General features: G+C 35.8%; 1 protein-coding gene across 1 annotated transcript in view; it reads left to right on the top strand.

Annotated features, from left to right (window-relative positions):
• The window catches only part of ME1 (malic enzyme 1), a 217,811-nt gene that overhangs the window by 165,428 nt on the left and 26,252 nt on the right, over window positions 1-26,131 (top strand). The window contains exons 7-9 of the mRNA XM_003258282.3: window positions 11,994-12,103; window positions 24,170-24,267; window positions 25,973-26,086. Coding sequence (XP_003258330.1) covers window positions 11,994-12,103; window positions 24,170-24,267; window positions 25,973-26,086 — 322 coding nt within the window. The remainder of the gene's footprint in view (window positions 1-11,993; window positions 12,104-24,169; window positions 24,268-25,972; window positions 26,087-26,131) is intronic.

The following is a 26,131-nucleotide window of genomic DNA, read 5'->3' on the forward strand; positions in this document are numbered from 1 at the left end:
AAAGTGTGCACAGAAAGATAAATAACATTCATATTCATTTGAATACAGGCATACCTCAAAGATATTGCAGCTTTGGTTCCAGACAACCACAATAAAACAAATATTACAATAAAGCAAGTCACATGAATTTTTTGGTTTCTCAGTGAATATAAAAGTTATGTTTAAGGCCAGGCCCGGTGACTCATGCCTGTAGTCCCAGCACTTTGGGAGGCCAAGGTGGGTGAATAGTTTGAGCTGAGGAGTTTGAGACCAGCCTGGGCAATGTAGTGAGCACTTGTCTCTAAAAAACATTAAAAGAAAAATTAGCCAGGCACAGTGGCACACTCCTGTGGTCCCAGCCACTAGGGAGGCTGAAATGGGAGGATTACTTGACCCTGGGATGTTGAGGCTGCGGTGAGTTGTGATCATGCCACTGCACTCCAGCCTGGATGATGCAGTGAGACCCTGTCTCCAAAAAAAAAAAAAAAAACCTCACTTGTGTTTACACTATACTGTAGCATACTAAGTATGCACTAGCGTTGTGTTTAAAAAGTTTGTCTCATTAATTAAGAAATAACTTTATTGCTATTAAATATGAATGATCATCTGAGCCTTCAGAGAGTCATAATCTTTTTGCTGGTGGAGGGTCTTGCTTTGATGTGGATAGCTGCTGACTGATTAGAATGGTGGTTACTGAAGGTTGGGTGAGTGTGGTAATTTCTGAAAATAGGACAATAATGGAGTTTGCAGCATCAATTGACTCTTCCTTCCTGAGAGATCTCTCTGTAGCATGCAATGCCGTTTGACAGCATTATATCCACAGTAGAACTTCTTTCAATATTGGCGTCAATCCTTTCAAACCAGGTTGTTCCTTTATCTACTGAGTTTATGTGATATTCCAAATCTAAATATTCTAAATTGTTGTGGTTTCAACAGTATTCATAGCATCTTCACCAGAAGTAAATTTCATCTCAAAAAAACACTTTCTTTGCTCATCCAGAAGAAGCAATTCCACAGCCATTCAGGTTTTATCATGAGATTGCAGCAATTCAGTCCCATCTTCAAGCTCCACTTCTAATTCTGGTTCTACTTGTTATTTCCACCACATCTGCAGTGACTTCCTCTGCTAAAGTCTTGAACCCTTCAGAGTCATCCATGAGGGTTGGAATTAGCTTCTTCCAAACTCCCAGTAATGTTGATGTTTTGACCTCCTTCCATGAATCACAAATGTTCTTAGTGACATCTCGAATGGTAAACCCTTTCCAGAGGTTTTCAATTTACTTTGCCTAAATTCATAAGAGGAATTATTGTCTAGGGTAGCAATAGCTTTAGGAAGTACCTTTTCTATATAATAAGACTTGAAAGTTTAAATTGCCTCTCTGTGTATGGGCTGCAGAATAGATGTTGTGTTCGCAGGGCTGAAAACATTGTTCTGGGACATCTCTATCAGAGCTCTTCAGCTGACTAGGTGCATTGTCAATAAGCAGCAATATTTTGAAAGGAATCTTATTTTTCTGAGCAGTAGGTCTCATTAGTGGACTTAAGATATTCAGTAAACCATGCTGTAAACAGATATGTTGTTACCCAGGCTTTGTTGTTTCATTTATAGAGCACAGACAGAGTCTATTTAGCATAATTCTTAAGGGACCTATGTTTTTCAACATGGTAAATGAGCATTGGCTTCAGATTAACGTCACCAGCTGCATTAGACCTTAACAAGGGTGTCAGCCTATTCTTTGAAGCTTTGAAGCCAGACACTGACTTCTTTCTAGCTGTGAAAGGGTTAGGTGGCATCATCTTTCTGCAGAAGGCTATTTTGTCTCCATTTTGAATCTGGTCTTTAATTTAACCACCTTCATTTATGAGCTTAGGTAGATCTTCTGGATAACTTGCTGTAGCTTCTACATCGGTACTTTCTGCTTCACCTTGTTATGTTATGTTATGTTACGTTACGTTACGTTACGTTACGTTACGTTACATTATGTTATGTTATGTTGTGTTATGTTATGTTATATGTTGACAGCTGTTTTCCTTAAACTTCACAGATCAGACTCTGCTAGCATCAAACTTTTCTTCTGCATTTTCCTTACCTTTCTCAGCCTTTATAGAATTGAAGAGAGTTAGGGCCTTGCTATGGATTAGGCTTTGGCTTAAGGAAATGTTGTGACTGGTTTAATCTATCCAGGTCACTCAAACTTTCTCCCTATCAAAAGACTCCCAAAAAAAGACGCTTTTTGCTGTCTTATCATTTCTGTGGTCACTAGTATGGCGCTTTTAGTTTACTTCAAGGACTTTTCCTTCGCATTCACAACTTGGCTAACTGCTTCGTACAACAGGTCTAACTTTTGTCCCGTCTCAGCTTTCAACATTCCTTTCTCACTAAACTTAACCATTTCAAGCTTTTGATTTAAAAAGATGTGTGACTCTTCCTTTGACTTGAACACTTAAAGGCTATTGTGGGGTTGTTAATTGGCCTAATTTCAATAGTGTTGTGTCTCAGGGAATAGGGAGGTTTGAGGAGAAGGAGAGTCATGGGTATGGCCAGTCAGTGGAGCAGTCAGAACATACACAACATTTATTGATTAAGTTTGCCATCTTATATGCAGTTACAATGGTAACATAAAAGATCACTGATCACAGATCATCATAACACATATAATAATACTGCAAAAGTTTGAAATATTGGGAGCATTACCAAAATGTGACAGAGACACAAAGTGAGTACATTCTGTTGGAAAAAATGGTCCCAATAGATTTGCTCGACAAGGGTTGTCACAAATCTTCAATTTGTAAAAAAATTGCAGTATCTTCAAAGTGCAGTAAAGCAAAGCACAATAAAATGAGATGTGCTGGTAATAAATTCTGATAAACTTACCTGAAAATATTCTGTATTCTTATAGTATGAAATAAGATAGAATGTATCTTACTACATTACAAAAAAGGTCTACTCTACCATATGTGGCTATTGGACTTAGTCCCTCTGGCTTTTCTCTTAGATGGCAATATTCACTAACATATATTTTTCTGGAACCTTGGGTGGTTTTTAACCTTCCTGGTCATTAGTTATTGCTAAATGGTCTCTGAGGACATTTCTAGATCTAAAATTTTATGACTGTAATATTATACAGTAAAATAATATACAATTCTCTTTTCTGCTGAATATGTGACCCTTAGTGTTTTGTAGAAGTTGCTGGCTTTTAGAAATAAACAGTTTGATTCAGACTAAATGGAGAAAAAGACACAGATTTAGTGATTCAGACTACAGAAGTAAATGACATGATTGAGGTTGGAGATGAGATATTTACTGGAACATGCATTTGGGGAGACCTTTAATTCTCTATTGTAAGTTTGCACATGGAGTTTATAAAAGCATTTTCTAAATTTCTGCATCCCTTATATGAAGGCATTTTAGGCATAAGGAATGGTACAAACTAGAAATAGAAGATAAGAATACAGTGGTATGTTGAAGCACAGATAAGTCCTTTAGAGCCAAAGCTTCTCTGAGGATTTGAGCCTGTACCCATGCTGCCTTCAGCTCAGAGGCCATGATGTTCCCTCTTTCACATACTCATCTCCCCATGCTCCACCTTTGCCATCTATCAGATGGCCTGTGCACATAATTAGAAAGTCTTGCTTCACATTATTGTTATACTTGGTTGCCTATTAAAATGTAAAAATAACATGTCATTTGTCTCTTTTCATGTATGCCTGCACATACGTCATGCTTTTTCTTTTTTCTTTTCTTTTTTTTTTTTCCGAGATGGATTCTCACTCTGTTGCCCAGGCTGGAGTGCAGTGGTGCAATCTCGGCTCACTGCAACCTCCGCCTCCTGGGTTCAAGCGATTCTCCTGCCTCAGCCTCCCAAGTAGCTGGGATTACAAGCGCCCACCACCATGCCTAGCTAATTTTTGTATTTTTAGTAGAGACAGGGTTTCACCAGGTTGGCCAGGCTGGTCTCAAACTCCTGACCTCAGGTGATCCATCTGCCTCGGCCTCTCAAAGTGCTGGGATTACAGGCATGAGCCACCGCTCCCGGCCTATGCTTTTTCATACGTCATGTTTTGTGCTTCATCTTCCCTAAACCAGACTCCCAACACTCTTCTTCTTCTCAGATCTTTCCACTGTTTACCTGGAAACCCACACTTTAACAACAGGCTCCCTACCTCCTCACTTCCTCACTGGATGTTCCCTTTACCTCCTTGCTTTACTGAAAAATGGCTGTCTGAACATAGGAACAGGCAAAGATTTCATGACAAAGATGGCAAAAGTAATCACAACAAAAGCAAAAATGTACAAATGGGATCTAATTAAACTAAAGAGCTTTTCCACAGCAAAAAAAAAAAAAAAAAAGAAAAAAAAATTATCAACAGAGTAAACAAAGAACCTACAGAATGGGAGAAAATAGTTGCAAACTATGCAATTGACAAAGGTCTAATATCCAGAATTTTAAGGAACTTAAATCTACAAGAAAAAAACAACCCTATTAAAAAGTAGGCAAAGAACATGAAGAGACACTTTTCAAAAGAACATACATACGGCCAATAAGCATATGAAAAAGAGCTCAATATCACTGATCATTAGAGAAATGCAAATCTAAACCATAATGAGATACCATGTCATACCAGTCAGAATGGCTATTAATAAAAAGTAAAAAAATAACAGATCCTGGCAAGGGTGCAGAGCAAAGGAAATGCTTATACAGCTGGTGGGAGTGTAAATTAGTTCAGCCATTGTGGAAGCAATATGGAGATTCCTTAAAGAAATAAAAACAGAAGTACCATTTGACCCAGCAATCCCATTAGTGGATATATACCCAAAAGAATATAAATTATTTTACCACAAAGATACATGCGCACATATTTTTTGTTTATTGGAGCACTATTCACAAGAGCAAAGACATGGCATCAACCTAAATGCCCATCAGTGATACACTGGATAAAGAAAATGTGGTACTTATACACCATGGAATATTATGCAGCCATAAAAAAGAATGAGATCACATCCTTTGCAGGAACATGGATGGAGCTAGAGGCCATTATCCGTAACAAACTAATGCAGGAACAGAAAACCAAGTAGTGTATGTTCTTACTTATAAGTGGGAGCTAAAATAATGAGAACACTTGAACACAAAGAGGGACACAACAGACACTGGGGCCTAGTGTCCATGTGTTCTCGTCTCCACCCCAGAGGGTGGAGGATCAGAAGAGGAAGAGGAGAAGAAAAAGTAACTACTTGTGTACTAGGCTTAGCATCTAGGTGATAAAATAATCTGTACAACAAACCCCCATGACATGAATTTACCTATAAAACTACCTTATACGTGAACCCCTGAACCTAAAATAAAAGTTTAAAAACAACAACAAAATAATAAAATTAAAATCACAAGGGAAAAAGTTTCATGAAGTTTGGAGACAAGGAGGATTTTTTAAATGCTTTTTAGTAAAATATACTAAATAGCAACTTTAGTTATAAAACGGAACTTCAAAATTTGTTGAATTTTAAGGAACTCAGAATCTCTTAGGTTTGCTATTTTTTTTGAAAAGCAGACAACACCTAAACGTAGTGATTCCATTTTGCTTGTGATTCTGTTTTTTTGGTCCTTGCTATAAATGTTGTGTGATTTTTTGATACTATAGATGCTTTTACAGAAATAAATACTAAATAAAAATGGTTGGAAATACTGTTTTAATTATTTATCTCTCATTCTAAAAGAAAAAAGATTCATAGTATAACATTTCTTCAAGTCCTTGGTATCATTTTGGAAACAGAGTTGTTTCTTTGAAAGATCAGCAGCAGAGATATAAATTTAGAAGTCATTTGTGTAAAACATGGCTGTCAAATCCTTAAGAATACAAGAAACTTGAGGGGTTAAGAATACGGGGGAAAAGAATGGATGATTATGGCTGAATCTTTATCATTTCTACTGTCACAAAGAATAATTAAGAAGTAACAGTAAAATATAATAAAAGGAATGGTAAGAGAAATGAAAGGACTGTCTAAATGTTACAAAATAATATGGAAGTAAAGTAGTAGGAGCAAAAGCTATATTGCTATGAAAGAAGTTAACACATCCGTCTTCTTCATTGTTACCTACAAAGAAGAATTGAATTTGAATGGTTCTTGGCCAGAGATAACTTGTGTCAACTTCAGATTACTTATTCTAGCATTCAAGACCATTCATCATCTGAAATTCAGCAACCAATACTGATCTTCTAAAGTCCTTGAAGCTAATGTTTGTCATCTCCCCAGTACAAACTTTGAGACCTCTATTCTATGATTGATTCTTTACTCCACTCTTTTCCTTATTTGAATTCTACCGAGGGCCCATCTTAAGTCTCACCTAATTCATGTTGTTTTCCCTCAGTCCTTTAGTGATCAGTGTGCCATTGCTTTTGCTTTTAATCTGAACCTCCTTTAAGTTATTTGCTTGCATACTTTTGTCTTCCCAATGAGACTGTTTTCCCAGTGAGCATTTCCAGGGCAAGATCCATGTTTCTTATTTGCTGCTTAATTCATTGAGCACTCTCAAGCTTCAATACATTATCAAAAATGAGTAATTTGGAATAAGTTATCCCTAAGGTACTCATCAGAGCTAAAGTGCACTAGATCTTGAATGTTCCATATATAATGAATCCTATAAAAACATTTTACTATATCTCAGGAAAAATTGAAACATGCTTGGTTAACCTGGTTACAGTGAATTCTTGATCAGTTATAATCGAAGAAAGATTCATGTTCTCACCAATATCTGTTCATATACTTCTTATATTAAAAGGACCTGGTATGTTGAATGCATACAAATACTCTTTTGCTATTAATAGTTTTATGATAAAATTATAACACCCTTATTTTATCAGTGCAATATTTTCAGATGTAAATATGCTATTCATTTCATTGACTTGATAACTCTGTTGGTGCTCTATGGTAGCCAGTATATATAGCACTGGGCCCTGTGGTTCAGTCCAGACCTTACCACCTATTAGCAGTATGAACTCAACCATGGCTTTTAATCTTACTGAGTTCATTTCTTTATCTGTTAAATGGATAATAATGCTACTTTCTTCACTGAGTTGCTGACAGAGTTGAGATAATCCCTGTGAAGTATGAAGCATAGTGCCTGACACATAGGGCTAGATATAGTGATTAGTCACTGTAATAAGGTATTTGTCAGATTTAACAATGCCACAGGAGCAAAATCTCTGCAGTTTTTACCTGTTAATTTTATGGGTGCTATTTCTGTTAACTTTTAAAACCATTTGCACCTAGTATTTTATGTGGTATTTTGATTATAAAATAGTAGGTTCTTTTCATAGTTATGTAGAATTGAATTGGCTAAATTCTCAGTGTTCCACTACTTATAATTTTATAGTGACAAAGTGGGTTCAAATTGGAACTAACTGTCCCTTACGTGGCTTTCTTTTATTATATGATGCAAGATGCTTGTATCACAAAATGAATTCAGAATGCCTGTCTGTAAATCTTTAGGAGTCAAGTCAGAGTTAACTACCAGGTAGAGAAAAGTCATGAAACTAAAACTGATATATAGTTTCTAAGGGATACTTCTAAAATAAACTTTTGTAAATGATAAGGTATCCTGTACACCATTTTACTACCTATGCCTATTCCCAGATTTCACTTAAGAAACATTATAAATTTATAGCCTGACCACATTATGTCCTAAACATTGAAGGCAAACCATATTGTAGGGATTTTGTTTTAACCACAGAGAAATTGTAACAAGCACAAAACCGCAGAACCAAGTAAGTAGTAGATCCGGGAATAGAATTGAGAAGGCTCTGATTCCTCCTCACATACTGAGACCACAGAGTTCTGCTCCTTCTGAACATAATGACAGCTCATCCAGTGCTTCTAGACCACCAGCATATGGTACATTAGGAGCAAACCATATGACAGCACTCTCCAAAGGCTCACAGTCTTTACTTTCTAAAGGCCTGCTTAGAAACCAGAGAAGTAGAGGAGCCATTACAAGCACCTCGTGATTATTGACTGATATTTGTGTTTGGGGTACTTAGTTGCTATGATGAAGTTTTCTTCTCTGCTAGGTTATAAAAAATGTAATAATTTGTAACCATAGAAGTGGTTTTACCAGTTTTTAGTAACATTTTTATAATTATTAATACAGCTAGCTAAAGTATTTCCTTGGAGGATGAACGGCGTCATACATAAAAGGAGTAGAAAAAGTTTACGTTCTCTTCAAGAATTGACCCCACTATCCCATTTTACTTTTAAATTGTTGCTTCTTTTTGTCTTTAGTGATTTATAGAGCACTGAAATGGTTGTTTTAAATATTTTGTCTTGCAATATCATTGCTGTTTAGGGAATGAATTTGCCAACTTCTTCACTCTGTCGTGCTAGAAGTAGACTTATTTTTATTACTATTTTATATGGATAAAAATTGCTTGTATTTCCCTACATTTTACCATTTTATTAGACATAGGCCTTTTAAACGGGGGTTATTTTTGTTCTTTCTGAAATATACCTTTTAGAAGTTTCTTTAGTAAAAGTCTTTTGATTTTTATTTATCTAAAGATGTCTTAATTTTATTTATTTATTTATTTGTAATTATTATACTTTAAGTTCTGGTACATGTGCCAAATGTGCAGGTTTGTTACATAGATATACATGCGCCACAGTGGTTTGCTGCACCCATCAACCCATCATCTACATTAGGTATTTCTCCTAATGTTATCCCTCCCCTAGCCCCACCCCCTCAAACAGGCCCCGGTGTGATGATGTTCCCCTCCCTGTGTCCATGTGTTCTCATTGTTTCAACTCCCACTTATGAGCGAGAACATGCTGTGTTTGGTTTTCTCTTCTTGTGTTAGTTTGCTGAGAATGATGGCTCCCAGCTTCATCCATGTCCTTGCAAAGGACATGAACTCATCCGTTTTTATGGCTGCATAGTATTTCATGGCGTATATGTGCCTCATTTTCTTTATCCAGTCTATCATTGATGGGCATTTGGGTTGGTCCCAAGTCTTTGCTATTGTGAATAGTCCCGCAATAAACATACATGTGCGTGTGTCTTTATAGTAGAATGGTTTATAATCCTTTGGGTATATACCCAGTAATGGGATTGCTGGGTCAAATAGGATTTCTGATTCTAGATCCTTGAGGAATTGTCACACTGTCTTCCACAATGGTTGAACTAATTAACACTCCCATTAACAGTGTAAAAGCGTTCCTATTTCTCCACATCCTTTGCAGCTTCTGTTGTTTCCCGAGTTTTTAATGATCACCATACTAATTGGTGAGATGGTATCTCATTGTGGTTTTGATTTGTATTTCTCTAATGACCAGTGATGATGAGCTTTTTTTTATATGTTTCTTGGCTGCATAAACCTTACTGTTGAAGAATAGCTTTGTCTAGGATGACAGTTATTTTCTCTTAGCCCTTTGAGAATATTATTTACCTGCCTATGGCTTCTATTGTTACTATTAAATAATTTTTTAAAATCTGTAGATTTTTAAGTGGCTATAGAGTACTTATGTGCCAGTCATTGCATTGAGCGCTTAATGTTTATCACTTCATTTAATCCTGCTAACAGCCTTATGGTAATAGGCTGTTACTATTCTCATTTTTCTGATAGGAAATCAGAGGCACAGAACAGTTAAGGTCTGTAAGGAGGACAAGATTGATCCCAGGAGCTCTGACTCCAGAGTCTATGCTTATAAACCAGTATGACAGCCAAGTAAACACTTAAAAAGAAGGATAAAAGATGATTAACAGTACCAAATATTAAAATCACTATAAAGCTGTAGGAATTAAAGCAGGGAGGTATTTCTTTCTTGATAGATTAGTAAGACTAATCATTACTGTTAGACTATCATTACTGAGCAGTACCGATGTGGTATACCTGTGTGCCTGTTTCCTCACCTATTGGTTGAGAATAATAATAGTGCTTACTTCATAGAGTGGTTGTGAAGAGTAAGTGTGTATGTGTAATATCTTATAAAGGAAAACATATTTGTTGTCATCAGGAGTAGTAGAATAAAATAGGAAAGCACAGAAACAGACCCTACTATATATCAGAATACAGTATCTAATTATAGGTGATGAGGAGAAGGATGGACTGTTAAATAAATGGTGCTGGCATAGTTGGGTGATTATATAGAAAACAGAAATTTTGGTATAGCTTGTTTTTTTAATCTATGGCCTAACAGTAAAAGTATACCAGATTTAGAGGTTAACTATTTTCTAAATCTATAATATAATTGAGGAAATTTTTCATTCATAGTTAAATAAATATATGTAGAGGAGGCTGTTGTAAGCATTTCATCAAAGGAGAAACCATAAATAAAAGGATTGAAAGATCTTAACCACATAAAAATTTAAAATTTATTTGATGAAAACAATTAGGAACACTCTAAATAATTAATGGCACAGTGTACTAGATTAGAAAAACCATTTGTAACATATATAACAGAAGGTGCTATTCTTATGAAATAATAAACAACTATAACAATATAAAAATGAACAAGTGAACGTAGAATCTTCCAGAAAGAATTACAGATGACGAATAGACGTAGAAAAAGGTGCTAGGCTACACTAGTAATAAAAAACAATAATAATAAAACGTTAATGCCAGTTTTCACCTGTGAATTTTACAGTAATTTAAAAAGATAGTCTACCCAGGATAAATATGTAATTATATATAAATTAACATAATTGAAGGGAAATAACAGACAGAGTTTTTTTATCGTATCAGAAGAAAAAGAGAGAAAAATCATCTGCCTTGTGATATCGGGGGGTAGTAGTTTGAGACTGTCCTTGAATTATAATGTTGACAAGAAGTGAGAAATGAGTGCAAGGTTTAACGTTCTCTGTTCTGAGAGGTTTGACATCAGGGGGAAGAAAGATAAGTAGCTATAGCTTTGATTTTGTCATGGTCAAGGGAGGTGGTCTTAAAATCAGGTAGTCCTGAAAATGCCTGGAGACAGGAAAGGACCAGTGGTAAAGGAGAAATTGAAGCTGTTAGTATAGAGAGGTGCAGTTGATTCAGTAAGGTCCATAGGGAAGTTCAAAACAAGGAAGCAAGAATCATTCTCACAAGTTGAGAAGGAAAATAGAAATAAAAGTACAAAATATTTTAATGTAGGGGAAAACTGAGAAGGTTAATATTGTTCTCTCTACCATTGATCTTACTGAGGTAGTGACTGGTAGAGACTTGGGAGACCAGGAGAATAAAAGGTTTGTAAAAGCTGCTGCTATGGTCTAATTATTGCTATTGCATGTTAAGTTGTATATGTTGAAATGTAGTCACCATTGTGAATGTATTAAGAGATGGGGCCTTTTGGGAAGTGATTAACCCATGAGGACTCAACCTTCATGAATGTTTTATCAGTGCCCTAATAAAAGAGACTGAAGAAAGCATGTTTACCCATGAAGCTAGATGGGAGGAATGGAAGGGCCACAATGAAGATCTGACCGTATCTTTCACTACACCATTACATTTACTACCACATTACAGCCAAATAGGGCTTTTAAACCATTTTTTAAACAATTTTTCTTTTTTATCTTTCACCTCAGTTATTTTGCTTCTATTTTTCCTCAGCTTATAAAACCCCACATCTCTACTTTTGAAATTACAACTATTCATTAAAACTCAGTTCATTTGTTGCTTTGTCTTTGATCACAGCCAGAAGTGATATCTATATTCGGAACACCTATCATTCCTTGTTTATACCACTTTTATATTACTTCTTATTTACTTCAAAAATTTTTGTTTCTGTTAAAAGTTAAATTCCTTAAGGAAAGGGAACATATTTTGGTGATTTTATGTTATTTCACAGTGCCAACACAATGCCTTTTCTGTAGTAAGCATGTAAATATTTACTGAACAGATATTATATTACATATTTATACTTAAGCAGCAAGATAGAACCTTTAAAAGGAAATAATGTTTTCCTATTTCTATGGGCTAATTTTAAAAGTTTATTTTTAAATAGCATTTTATTAGCCTCTTCTAATATGAATGTTTTTGTCCCATAGGTATGGCATGAATTGCCTTATTCAGTTTGAAGATTTTGCCAATGTGAATGCATTTCGTCTCCTAAACAAGTATCGAAACCAGTATTGCACATTCAATGATGATATTCAAGGTAACAAAATTTTCACTGCATATGGATCAATAACATGTCTGAAATTAGTTCATAATTGTAATAATGATTCAAATTCAATCAATATATACTGAGTACCTTTTAAATTCCAGGAATTATGCTTGCTGATGTCACATACTATTTCTCATCTAGTTGCATATATTTGAGAAAAGTACTCTCTGACTCTATAATATACCATATTATCCATTAGCTAGAAAATGAGCTCCAAGAAATCTGACAAAATCCCTGGTGATTATGGCTAAACAAAGAATGAAATGTATGAGACCATATTATTCATTGCTTAAAAATAAGAGTGTATATACTTCTCTCTTCGGCCTATCTTAGCCACAATTTTTATGCTTTACCCCAGTAGGAGCTGCCTTTATGTAGTATTCTGCATTTTGCTATTTGTCTTTGATTGCAGATGCTTGGCTACCTGCTTTTGTCTAAGCTGCCAAATTTTTTCCTCTTCAAGCTCTAGTTTTTTAATCCTCTCCAGATCCATGCAGAGCCCACCCCCCAATACACATGTCTTACTATGAGAATCTTATGGATTCTGTTTCATTATTGGAAGGTAGGGGGAAGCACAGGTAGATGTGCTGAGGAGAAATACCTTAAAGAGGTTTTGCAACTTGAAATAAGATTGCAAATGGCTTCCATTTCACTAATTCCAATGAATGTTTTTCAGTGTTTATCTTATTTGAATTTTCAGCAGCATTCCACATTGTTGACTCACCTTGTTTCTTGAAATACTCTTTTCCACTGGCTTCCATGTCAGGGCATTCTGCTGATTTTTTCTTACCTCTTTGGCTGTTTGCCTTTTCTTTTTCTTCTGCAAGTTCATCCTTTGCTGTCTAGGTATTAAATGACAAAACACTTCATTTTTAAATGACCTGCTCAGTGCCAGGTCCTTTTCTTTTTGTTCTGCTATGTGTTCTTAGGTATATACTCAAGTCCACACATTCAGTTAGCAAATTTATATTGCCAGCCCAGACTTCTTTGTATTCCAGGTCTATATACCCACGTCTTTATTTAAAATGTCCACCTAGGTGCCTATAATCCCAGCACTTTGGGAGGCCAAGGCAGGCAGATCGCTTGAGCATAAGAGTTCGAGACCATCCTGGGCAACATGGCGAAACTCTGTCTCTACAAGAAAATACAAAAATTAGCCTGGCATGATGGTGTGTGTCTGTAGTCCCAGATGCTTAGGAGGCTGAGGTGGGAAGGATTGAATCCCTTGAGCCCAGGGGGTCGAAGCTGCAGTAAGCCATGATCATGCCACTGCACTCCAGCCTGTGTGACAGAGCCAGGCCCTGTCTCAAACAACAACAACAACAACAACAGCAACAACAACAACAGCAACAACAACAACAACACTAAAACTCCTGCTGGATATCTCAAAGTTATCTCATACTTAACCTACTCCCAAATCAAACTCTCATTTCCCCACCAAACCTGACCTTCTTCCAGTGTTCTCCTTTTCAGTGAATTGCTGATAGCTCCCTCTTCAGCTTTCCCACCAAATACAGTCTATCACTAAACCTTTCTCATTTCCTATCATCAAAATCTGTGTTTTTCATAGATTTGTCCTCATCACCCCAGTGTAAATTACTATCATCTAAGTCATCTATCCACATTTACTCTTGCTTCCCCTTCTTATATGTTTTCTGCATAGTATCTCTACAATTTGTCAGATGTAGATCTAAGTGCTGAGGCTTTTGTGGTGAACAGAGATAGTTTTCTTTTTGCTATAGAAATCTGATCTTATTATTTCTTCCTCAAAATAATTTGATGGATTTTCATTGTACTTAGGATAAAGATGAAAATCCTGAATGTGGCCCAAAATGCATGGTCTGACCCATTTCTCTCTTCAGCCATTCTAGCCACACTTCCTTTCTCAGGTCCTGAAATGAGCCAGGTTTCTTCCTATTTAAGGGTCTAGCCAAATGTTGATCTCTCATCCTAGAATACCCTTTCTTCCCCTCTTCAAATCTCATCTCATTTATGACATTCATCAGTAAACCCTTCTGAATTTCTGGGTCAGGGTCAATTCCACCTCATAGGCTGCCATAGCACTAATTATTTTTCTTTTTTCCTTATCATAGTAGAATTTTTATATATTTATGCAATTTTTTTTTTTTGAGACAGAGTCTTGCTCTATTGCCTGGGCTGGAGTGCAGTGGTGCAATCTTGGCTCACTGTAACCTCTGCTCCTGGGTTCCAGTGATTCTCTTGCCTCAGCCTCCTGAGTAGCTGGGATTACAGGTGCATGCCACTGTGCCCAGCTAATTTTTGTATTTTTAGTAGAGATGGGTCTTTGCCATATTGGCCAGGCTGGTCTCGATCTCCTGAACGCGAGTGATCTACCCGCCTCAGCCTCCCAAAGTGGTGGGATTACAGGCATAAGCCACCATGCCTGACCTATTTATGCAATTAAAAAAATTAGTATCTCCATTCCAACTAAATTTTAAGCTCTGTGAAGGCAGAGAACATGGCTATTTTGTTCATCACTGTATCATTAACTTGTCATTAACACAGCCCCAAGCCCACAGAAAGTATTTAATGTTAGTGGAACCAATCAATGTGATATGTCTAAAGCAGGGGTTGGCAGACTACAGCCTGTGAGCCAAATCTAGCCCACTGCCTGTTTTTGTAAAGTTATTGCAACAAAGCCATGCCCACTTGTTTATATATTGTTTACAGTGGCTTTCATGCCATAATAGCAGAATTAAGTCTGGGATAGACACTGAATGGCACACAAGCCCTAAAATATTTACTATATTGCCTTCTATGAAAAGAGTTTATCAACCTTTGGTCTAAAGAATTAAACATGAAGGAGTTGGTGAGCGTTGAACTAAGGAGTTGGTAGGTTGGCTTGGGTAGGTTTGCATTTGGAAAGATTATTCACACTGTCTTCAGTCTAGAGAACAGGATTGAATTGGAGCACATTTGAAGGCTGTTCCTGAAATCTATGATGGTGGCATCTTGCTCTAAGAAAGTGCCAGTGAAGTTAGAAGTAGACAGGTAATTAGTTGTTGATAGTGAAGGTGAGGAAGGAGCCAAGCATGGAGCCTAGGCTTTTGCCTTGAAGAACTAGAAGAATGGCAGGGCAGTAACTGAGATGGATAAAGTGAGAGACACTCTTAAATGTAGATGTTAAGAGCATGGACTACAGAGTCACACTGATTTGCTTTGCCCTTTACTAACTATGGACTTTGACCAATTTACATAACCTCTCTGTGTTTAATTTCTTACCTGTGGCAGAAAGTTACATAACAGCTTCTATTTTTTTCTTTGAAACAATAGACCAGAAGTTTGAGGAAAACAAAAAATATATGTAATAGCCTCCAATTTTTCTTTGAAATAACAGGATTGGAAGTTTGAGGAAAATAAAAAAAAACACAGATCTGAAAGAACTATTGTAGAGAACTAGAGAGCCAATGGACTATGAAACATAAAAGGATTCAGTCAGCGGACATTGCAGATTCAGTTGAAATTAATACTGTAAATGTATCATGATGCCGGCTGAGCAGCTTGAGTTCAACAGTTCAGGAATAGGCAAGGCCACATTGAACAGCTGGATTCATCTATGTTAGATATTTTATTGTATTTGTGCAAAGAAAGGACAGTGGGATAAGAGCTAAGGTTAAAATGATGACCATGACACTAAGCTGGATAGGGAAGAAAGTGAAGATAAAAAGACTGTTAGATGGGGGAAAGGCCTAGACATTCCAATGGGGTTGAAGAATGGGTATAATAAGGATGATTGAATTAGAGGCCTGGGAAGGTAGGAGACTGTAGACCAAGAGTAAAGTATTCTCATGCAGTACTTTCAAGGGTTGGTTCTGAGTGATGGCAAGCACAAGATGAAATTTAGAAGGAAGTCAGTCAAAGTGGAATAAAGGTGAATGCTACTGGAAATGAGGTGATCAAAGAAAATTTAAATGTAAAATGGGGATGATAATGTTTCTCTCATGGAGTTTACATTGAGGACAAAATAATTATTTGTAGAAATACCCTATAAACTGAAAAGCACTTTATAAATAATAATTTTTAGGCCAGGCACAGTGGCTCACACCTGTAATCCCAGCACTTTGGGAGGCCAAGGCAGGCGGATCACGAATTCAGGAGTTCAAGACCAGCCTGGCCAATATGGTGAAGCCCCATCTCTACTAAAAATACAAAAATTAGCCCAGCATAGTGGTGCGTACCTGTAGTCCCAGCTACTCAGGATGCCCTTGAACCCGGGTGGTGGAGGTTTCAGTGAGCTGAGATCGTGCAATGCACTCTAGCCTGGGCAACAGAGTGAGACTCCATCTCAAAAAAAAGAAAAAATAAAAAAATGTATACATATAATAATTTTTAAAATGCACCATGCTTTAAGTATTTAGTATGGCAGCTATGTACATTTAACGGCTTTAAAAATCCTGAGTCTTTATTTCTTTTGAGATACTTGAAAGTAATTGGTCAAATCTTTCTTTTCCCCAAATTCTTTGTGATGTTAATTACATTGTTCCTTCAGTGCCAATTTTCATGACAAAGATGCCTAAGTTAAGTAAACTGTGTTTTATTCTTTTTTATATTAAATTTCTTTTTTGAGTATTCATGAAAAGTGAATATAGGATTTCAGAAATGGAATACTCTGGAAATTTCCAGGTGTTAAGAATTGTGAGCTATACAAAGACAGCCTGATTTTAATATTATTTGCATTAGTCTATTTTCACACTGCTACAGAGAACCTTCCTGAGACTGGGTAATTTATATAAAGGAAAGAGGTTTAATTGACTCACACTTTCTCATGGCTGAGAAGGCCTCAGGAAACTTACAATCATCGTAGAAGGCAAAGGGGAAGCAAGCACCTTCTTCACAAGGCAACAGGAGAGAGATGAGAGAAGGAAGAACTTCCAAACACTTATAAAACCATTAGGTCTCATGAGAACTCACTCACTGTCATAAGCACAGCATGGGTGAAACCACCCCCATGATCCAATCACCTCCCTCCCTCGACACGTGGGAACTACAGGTCCCTCCCTCAACATGTGGAGATTACAACTCGAGATGAGATTTAGGTGGGCACACAGAGCCAAACCATGTCAGTATTGCATACTAACTTGAAGATACCATTTTAATAATGATAAAGTGCCTTTGGTGCTACAAACACATGCTTTGTAGACCAGTGTTTTTAAGTCACTTGTCAATTCATTTTGCAGTGTTCTCTAAAACAGCCACCAGTAAACTGTTGAACAAAACTACAGAATTCCTTTAATATTGTATATCTTCTCATTTTGTGGGTCTCATGTAAATGTCCATACAAAGTTAAAGACCAGTATTAAATAATTTCAAATTATCATGCAGAGTTAATAAGAAACAGAGTTCAGTTTAAGAAAACGAATGCTAAATTCAAATTATCAAACAAAACAAGCAATTAGGGTCAGGATTTCTATCCATCAAGGCCAAGAATTTAGAGGTCGGGCTCTGGGGTACATCAGAATTAAAGGATGGAGCACAGGATATCAAAAGCAAGAGCCAAACCTAGGTCAAGAGCAGTGCATGAAGGAGCCCTGAGGATCCACAACAGAATATGCCCCCCAAGCAGGTCACCACAATGGAGGCATTAAATAACTAGTTTTTCATGACTAATTTGGCCTAAAATATAATCTGCACATATATAGTCTATTATTTCCATATAGGAATTTTAAAGTATTACTGCCTTAGGAAACAAAAAGATAGGTTTGAGAAAAATATGTCTAATCTCTGACTAGAGAAAATCTTTGGCAAGTTATTGGGGTTCTGACTAGAAATGACCAAACCATTTTGTGCACATCACACAAAATTGTGCTCTTATGACACAGTTTCTCTGTATGGTTCTTTTTTACCTTTTTAACCTTATGTTCTTACCATTATGCCCACAGATGTAATACTTTCCTCTCTGCAGGCACAGAATTTGCATTCCAGTGCCAACAAAAATAATTATCTAACCATTACAGCCTTACCATGTAAATAAATGTGTTTACACTGGACCCTTGGGTGGACTCTTTTCTTTTTTTAACAGATGTGTTATTTAAAGATATGATTTATGAAAACTATTTGATTAAAATTGTATATACTTAGAATTCTACTAAGTTAGTTATCTAAAATAACCTTAAATAGTATAGATTATAGATTTTGGTTCAAAATGTATTTTAGACATGAATGCATTCTCATTATAAATTATTTTAAACTGGAAAAAATGCACAAATTGAATCTATTAAGAAATTGGCCACATAATTATATAATCTGAAGACAATCAGAATTCAGCAAATTCAGACTGAAAAAAATAAGGTTTCAACCTCTAGTCATTTAAAATAAGCTACAAAAAGAAATTTTTCTTCTCATAGTAGCCTCTGGAATGGCTACTCTGTAACATGACACTCTAAATATTGCACATAGAAATTTTTGCCATAATAAACTAGTTTGACTTGTATTTTTTTAAAATACATTTAATATATTAGGCTACATTTTTGTAAATATAGTGAAATCTTATACCGAATGCTTTGATAATTGAAAAGATCGAAATCAGACATGGTAGAACAGATATTCACAAAAGGATACCATGGCCAGTAAACATATTTTTGGAGTTTAGCCTTACTATTAAGTTTTAAAAATTTTATTAAACAGCAAGTGAGAAATTGATTTTCTCTATCAAGCTTTCAAAGATTTTTGTTATAAACCCAACTGTTAATGATGCTTTTAGAAAATGAGCACTTGCATACATTGATGGTAGAAGTATAGGTTGATACAACTTTTCGGGAGCCAGTTTGTGTCAAAAACCTTAAAAACATGCAGATCTTTACCTGATACAATTCTTTTGTACAAGTTTATCCTGAAGAAATAATGATATGCAAATTAAATATACAAAGTATTGCAATGCTATTTTTAATAGCAAAAAATCAGAATCCTGTAAATATCTAAAACTAGAGGTTTGGTTAAATGAATTACCATATACCCATAATATGGAATATTATAACTGTACAAAATAATATTTTAAAATATAGACATGGTTAGGTATTCACAAGATATTTTTAAGAGATAAAAAGCATGTTAAAATAGTAAGTATGGAATGAGGTATTTTTTATATATTAAAATTTTTTGAATATACACATATCAGTAAGAGAAAAAAATTGTTAAAACTATACATCAGAATGTTGAAAGTGGTTACAGCTACACAGTGATATTACAGGTGACTTTTTTGTCTTTATCTGGATTTCAACTGTTTAATGCATTTACCACAATGAGCATGTATTTATGAATAACTATTTCAACTGCAAAAAGATCAAACATGGCACAATTGTTGAGCCATAATATCAAAAATACCTAATATATAATCTTTCATTAGCAAGATAACTTAGTACCAAAGCTTTTTACTTCCATTAGTATCCTTTCCAAAGTGGTATTGTTGTTTATGTTGTAATTTGGAATTTGCCATCATCTCATATCAGTGACATTCTTCATTATGTCACCACTTATTTGACAAAGTACTAGACATAACTGATCGTAGCAGACAAGTTATACAAAGAAAGAAAGAAAATAGCATTCTGACTATACTTCTTCTTCTTACTCATAGATTTTCTGAGTTAATACTCATTTAAGACTTACAATTAACATTCTGAAACATTTTTATGTGTAGATCATATATTTATATGTAGATCCTATAAGATTTCTCTATATTAAAATGCAAAAAAAATTTTAAACTATTTTATTGTATTAAAATATGTTTTGTCAAATACTTATCAGAAAAAGCGCATGAATTAGAATGTAAGAATATTTTGTTAAATATTTTTATTACAAAAGAATGTGACATAGAAGAATTTTAAAATATTGCTTTGCCTCGGCCAGGCGCGGTGGCTCACGCCTGTAATCCCAGCACTTTGGGAGGCCAAGGCGGGTGGATCACCTAAGGTCAGGAGTTCAAGACCAGCCTGACCAACATGGAGAAACCCTGTCTCTACTAGAAATACAAAAAAATTAGCCAGGCATGGTGGTGCTTGCCTGTAATCCTAGCTATTCGGGACGCTGAGGCAGGAGAATCGCTTGAACCTGGGAGGCAGAGGTTGCGGTGAGCCGAGATCGTGTCATTGCACTCCAGCATGGGCAACAAGAGCGAAACTCTGTCTCAAAAATATATATATATATATTTTGCCTCACTAATAATGACACACCACCACTTTGGGAAAGATGTTCATGGTTAAAAGATGGCTTCTTTTCCTGTAACTTCAACCTCTTTCTCTCTATTGCCTTCTTCCCTTTAGTCTATGACCATAGACCATATTTAAATTGCTTTAAGTCTTAAAATTATTGCCTCAATTCTATTTTCTTCCCTCCAGCAGCCCATGTCCTTCTTCCCTTAAAAACATAAAAATAATATATTTGCCTCAACCTTGTTTCCCTCCCATCCCATCTCCATCCTCACCCCATTCTTCCTTTTCTTATCTAAGCTTCTCCAAGGAGTGTTCCACACCTGCTCTTCCTGTTCTTCACCTTTTATTTCTTCCTCAGAATACTGCCGTCCATCTTCAGCCCTATCATGCATGCCACTAAAAACGACTCTTTGATAGGTCACAGGTGACGTAATTGCAAGATCCAATAGCAATTTTTCATTTTCTTTCTTGATTGACCTTTGTTCTTTGTCATTACTTCTCTCTGTTTTCAGGTAACTATATGCTCTCTTAACTCTTTGATCATTTTTTTTCTGTTAATGTGTGTTATAACAAAAATGTGTTATAACACATTTTTCTGCCCTCTATTCCTTAAATGTTCATGTTCTTTTAGGTTCTCTCCTTTAGCCACTGCACTCCAGCATGGGTGACAGAGTGAGACGCTGGCTCAAAATAAAAAAATAAAAATAAAATATAAAAACTGATAGTATGAATGTAAACCTAAGCATGAGTTCTGTCAGATGTATAAAAAGCTTAGTTTTAAATCTTAAAGTAAAATTTATTATGGAATAATTTATTGTAAAAATTTACAGTTTTATGAAATTTCAATTTTCTACATGTATTCCCTTCTCTGCAATGAAATTTAAATCAAGGTAGTACCAGGCCACGTACAAGAATCATGTTCAAGTTAAATTTTTGATAGTGCTAAAAATATCTTTCTGATTTTATTAATTAATTATATAAGTGGAAGATTAGTGTTTTCATTATGTTCTCAGGAAATATCATGAAATATATCTTTAAATATAATGTGTGAACTTAACACATTTTGAGTTTTGAGTGATCTAGCCTAACCATATGAAAATAAGGTACCAAATAGTTAGGAAATTTTAGAATATTTTGTGTCTATCTGACCGTAAATGTCCAATTTGATGTAAATAAAAATAATAATACAAATACAGTGATTGCTGATGATACTTCAACTTTGATGCTTCAACTGGTTAAATCTTATAGAAACCCTTAAAATCATAGACTGTCAGAGTTGGAAGGGAGCTCAGAGTTCCCCAGATCCAAACTTCTGGCCAGTTTACTTCAAAAGAATCCAAGAGAGATATAGCTTGAGCTACTATTTCTGAATAACTTCTTATTTAGTAAGTGGATATCTATACCTCTCTTTCTAGTTTAAATTCTCTTTCATCTGTTTAATGACTCTAGTGAATATATCTTGCATGGGGAAAATATCATTCTAATCATGTCATGATATATTCTCTACATACACTAGCCATATTTTTTGCATAGATTTTCACCTTAAGTAATGTATAGAAAAGTGGCTTTTTCATAATATATGATTTAGCACAGTTCATAATTATTGCAATAGTGACTCTAAATTGCATGCATTTTATTTTTGTAGTACACATTGTGATCCTAAATAAAAGACACGTATGGGACTAATAGGCCTTCAACAATTATTATTTATTGTGTTCTTATTTATGGCTACCTAATTATACAAGAAAGAAACTAAAAGATTGAATAGAACAAATTTACTGATTGTGAAATGTTGATTATCTTTGATACTTGACATACATAATGCTTCATCGTTGTGTCATTCATCAAACCTAGTCTAATCTTTGTTTTAACCATAATGTTAAATAAGGGTATTCAATGTTTAGCTAGGCTTTACTACCCAGCTGAGTGATGTAGGAAACATTATAGGTAGAATGTTACCTTAGAGGAGTAAAGTGTAGATACAGCTGGAAAGTGCTGCGCTGCAAGAAGCTGCTGCTTTATTAGCCATAAAGAAGTTGAGCTGTGTAATTACACTCAAAGCAAGAGAACTGCTTTGTGATCTGTGAATGCTTATATGGTAAAGTAATATAATTGGAACTGGTGAAGTTTTTATGCCTATGAGACACGATGAGGAAAATACAATTTTTATCTTAAAGAAATTTTGCATTAGTTTTATCTACTACCTTTGGGATCCACCAGTGATTTTCATAGGTAAAAAGTCTATTAAATAATACAATATAATTAGATTTTAGTTGCTATTAACATTAAATTCCAAATGTATCAAAAATATCATGAGCACCAATACCATCATCAGCAAGAATTTACTATTTGTGTCTTCCTGTCTGAGGTTCTGAAACTCTTACATTAAGAGTTTCTTTGTGTGAAGAAGAGTTTCTTTGTGTGAAGCCTTCTTTGTGTGAAGGGGATCATTAATAGATTTCAAAACCCCAAGAGTAATTAGATGGAAGACTCTAATAGCACTTATTAATCTTTTATATCATAAAGTAAAACTACTTTACATATGAGGAAACTATCTGTTTGATGTACACAATAATTTCTCTAAATTCTTTCAGCTAGTCAGTGGGTTGTTGAGCTAGAATCTGAGGAATCCAGATCCCATCCTTTCATTGATTATGTCACTAAGATAAGTCACAGAATCTTCTTTTCGGGAAGTTTTCAAGAATAGTAATAAGCTGCTATCTTAAAATATTGATGTCAGTAGCCTGGGAATTTTACCACATATGCAAGCATGGGATAAGACAACCACAGGTTTCTCTTCTGTACCAGTTAACCTGTTTTATGATTATTTCAAGATGTGAATAAAAGCTTGGAAATTGGCAGGATCTGTTTGAGGATTACTCAAGGATATATTTTTTTATTAATTTTTTTTGCACACAAAACAATAAACATTTTCTAAAAATACATACAAACAAAAAGATGCGTATCAAACATATTAGGAAGGTTGCACATGGGAAGACGGGAATAGAAATGGGGAGTGGGAATTAAAGAAAATAAATGAGAGAGGGACTTTGTATGGATCAATGATAATAACTCAATCCTCTATTTGACAAAGAAGAAGGAGAAGGAAGGGGAAGAAAAAGAAAGAGGGATAAAGGATCAGAAAGGGAGGAAAATAGAAAAAATTAGAGTATGACTCCAGGGTAGAGCTGTTTTGTTGTTGCTGGGTTGGTTGGTTGGTTTGTCTGTTGTATTTTTCATATGTTTCCCCATGTTGGCCAGGCTGGTCTCAAACTCCTAGCCTGAAGTGATCGACCCGCCTCGGCCTCCCAGAGTGCTGGGACTACAGGCATGAGCCACCACATCCAGCCCCCACATTGCTTCTGGCCTCTGTGGTAGACCTCCCAGAAGGGGCGGCCGGGCAGAGGCGCTCCCCACATCCCAGATGGGGCGGCCGGGCAGAGGCGCTCCTCACATCCCAGATGGGGCGGCCGGGCAGAGGCGCTTCTCACTTCCCAGACGATGGGTGGCCGGGCAGAGGCGCTCCTCACTTCCCAGACGGGGCGGCCGGGCAGAGGCGCTCCTCACTTCCCAGATGATGGGTGGCCGGGCAGAGGCGCTCCTCACTTCCCAGATGGGGCGGCCGGGCAGAGACGCTCCTCACTTCCCAGACGGGGCGGCTGGGCAGAGACGCTCCTCACTTCCTAGACGGGGTGGCGGCCGGGCAGAGGGGCTCCTCACTTCCCAGACGATGGGTGGCCGGGCAGAGGCGCTCCTCACTTCCCAGACGGGGCGGCCGGGCAGAGGCGCTCCTCACTTCCCAGATGATGGGTGGCCGGGCAGAGGCGCTCCTCACTTCCCAGACGGGGCGGCCGGGCAGAGGTGCTCAAGGATATTTATTATTTGGTTTCAGGAACAGCATCTGTTGCAGTTGCAGGTCTCCTTGCAGCTCTTCGAATAACCAAGAACAAACTGTCTGATCAAACAATACTATTCCAAGGAGCTGGAGAGGTATTTGTCTTTTGTAATACTTATGTTCTCCTAAACTAACATATAATTAGTGTTAATTGCTCATTAACTCAAGATTTGACGTGTTCTTTCAAATTTTTAGTATATTACCACTGTAGGCTTTATGGAAGATTCCCAAATTAAGTACTGAGACATATTAATCGTTCATAGGATAATTTAGAAGTAATGAGATATTTTTCACAGTTTTGAATTTGTAATATTATCAAATGTTGCCATAGGTATTTGTTATGCATATCTAAGGTGCCATACAGGAAAACTTTCCAATGTATGTGTATATATGCAAGGCTTTATGTATTTAAGCTGGTTTATCTGATACTGGCTTTTAGTATAGTCCAGTGTTACAAATACAAGTTTTTAAAATTTGACTCACAATTCAGTGTGTACGTATGTAACAACATATGTATTTTTAAGAAAAAATATTTTGAATTAGGGATTCATAGTATATAATTACTGTTCACATGCAAAAATCCCAAAATATTTTAAATTGTTGGAAAGAGACTGCAGCAAAACCAAATTATGCTTTGTTATTATTTGCCTAATTTAATAATCTGAAAGAAGAAAACTAGACTCCTGTAATAATAATTCATCCCCAAAATAGAAATTAAAATGTTAGTTGAATTTGAGTTTCTTATGGGAAAACTGCCAAAATCTCTTTAGAATTATAGAATGTAAGTAATAGAGAAATATTTTGTGGCTATATATATATATATATATATATTTCAAGAAACTTTAAATTTTCAACTTGAATATGATTATGAACAAAACAATATGTTACACTGGTAGATAATTGTTTATGTTGTATTGGTTTTCATTTTGCTTGTTTTTAGATAAAACAAAATATGTGAAGTTAGAATTCAAATGCCACGATACAAATATGTGAAAGTATTCAGAATGTAAATCACAAATTCACTTTCACATTGAAATAAAAATCAAGGCTAAATGACAGCTCATTAACATCTGAGTTCTCTATTTTGCGGATTATTACATGCTGTATTTAACTTTAATAAACCTCTTTGAATTTTCAAAGGGTTTGATGAATGGCACAGGCCAGTTCTTAATACTCAACTAGGCAGAAGAATTCATGGTTGGATGATTCAAAACTAGCACTTGTTTGTCCCTGAAAAGATATTGGAAATTTCATAGATAATTATAAAATTTACCAAATACCAAGGAAGTTGATTCCTTTAATCTTGCAATAAATTTCACAGCACGTTTGGTATCCAAATTAGAAGAGTAAGTAGATGCTTGGAAACACAGATTTTTTTTTTTTTTCGTCAGTTTCATTCTGTTGCCTAATTGGTCAAGTTCCCATCCAAATGACCAAGCTTCTTTCTTCAAATTCAATTAGAGTAGCTTGAACTTAACAATAAACAATACAGTTCAATGAGCAAGGTTGACCAGTTCATTATTTTGAATTCAGTATTTTTTCTTGGAGCAAATCTTGGTTGTATTAACAGGATTAAATACACTGACAATCAAGGATATCACCAGTTTATCTGTGGCCAAATAGCAAGCCTCATAATAGTGGCTCTGTTGTAGTAAAAAGGGTAAATAATAGTTATTTGGCTTAACCTAAATGTAACAAAAATATTTTGTCCCCCCTAACAAAGACAAAATGGGGTGAAATGTAACCCTTAATAAGAAATCATGTAGAACAACTTTAAAATTTTTTCTTTTCATCACTGAGGCTGCCCTAGGGATTGCACACCTGATTGTGATGGCCTTGGAAAAAGAAGGTTTACCAAAAGAGAAAGCCATCAAAAAGATATGGCTGGTTGATTCAAAAGGATTAATAGTTAAGGTAAGAATTTGTCATTTTTAACCAGAATAAAGATAAATATGCCAT

Source organism: Nomascus leucogenys, chromosome 18 (assembly GCF_006542625.1).
Source record: "Nomascus leucogenys isolate Asia chromosome 18, Asia_NLE_v1, whole genome shotgun sequence".
Classification (NCBI taxonomy): domain Eukaryota; kingdom Metazoa; phylum Chordata; class Mammalia; order Primates; family Hylobatidae; genus Nomascus; species Nomascus leucogenys.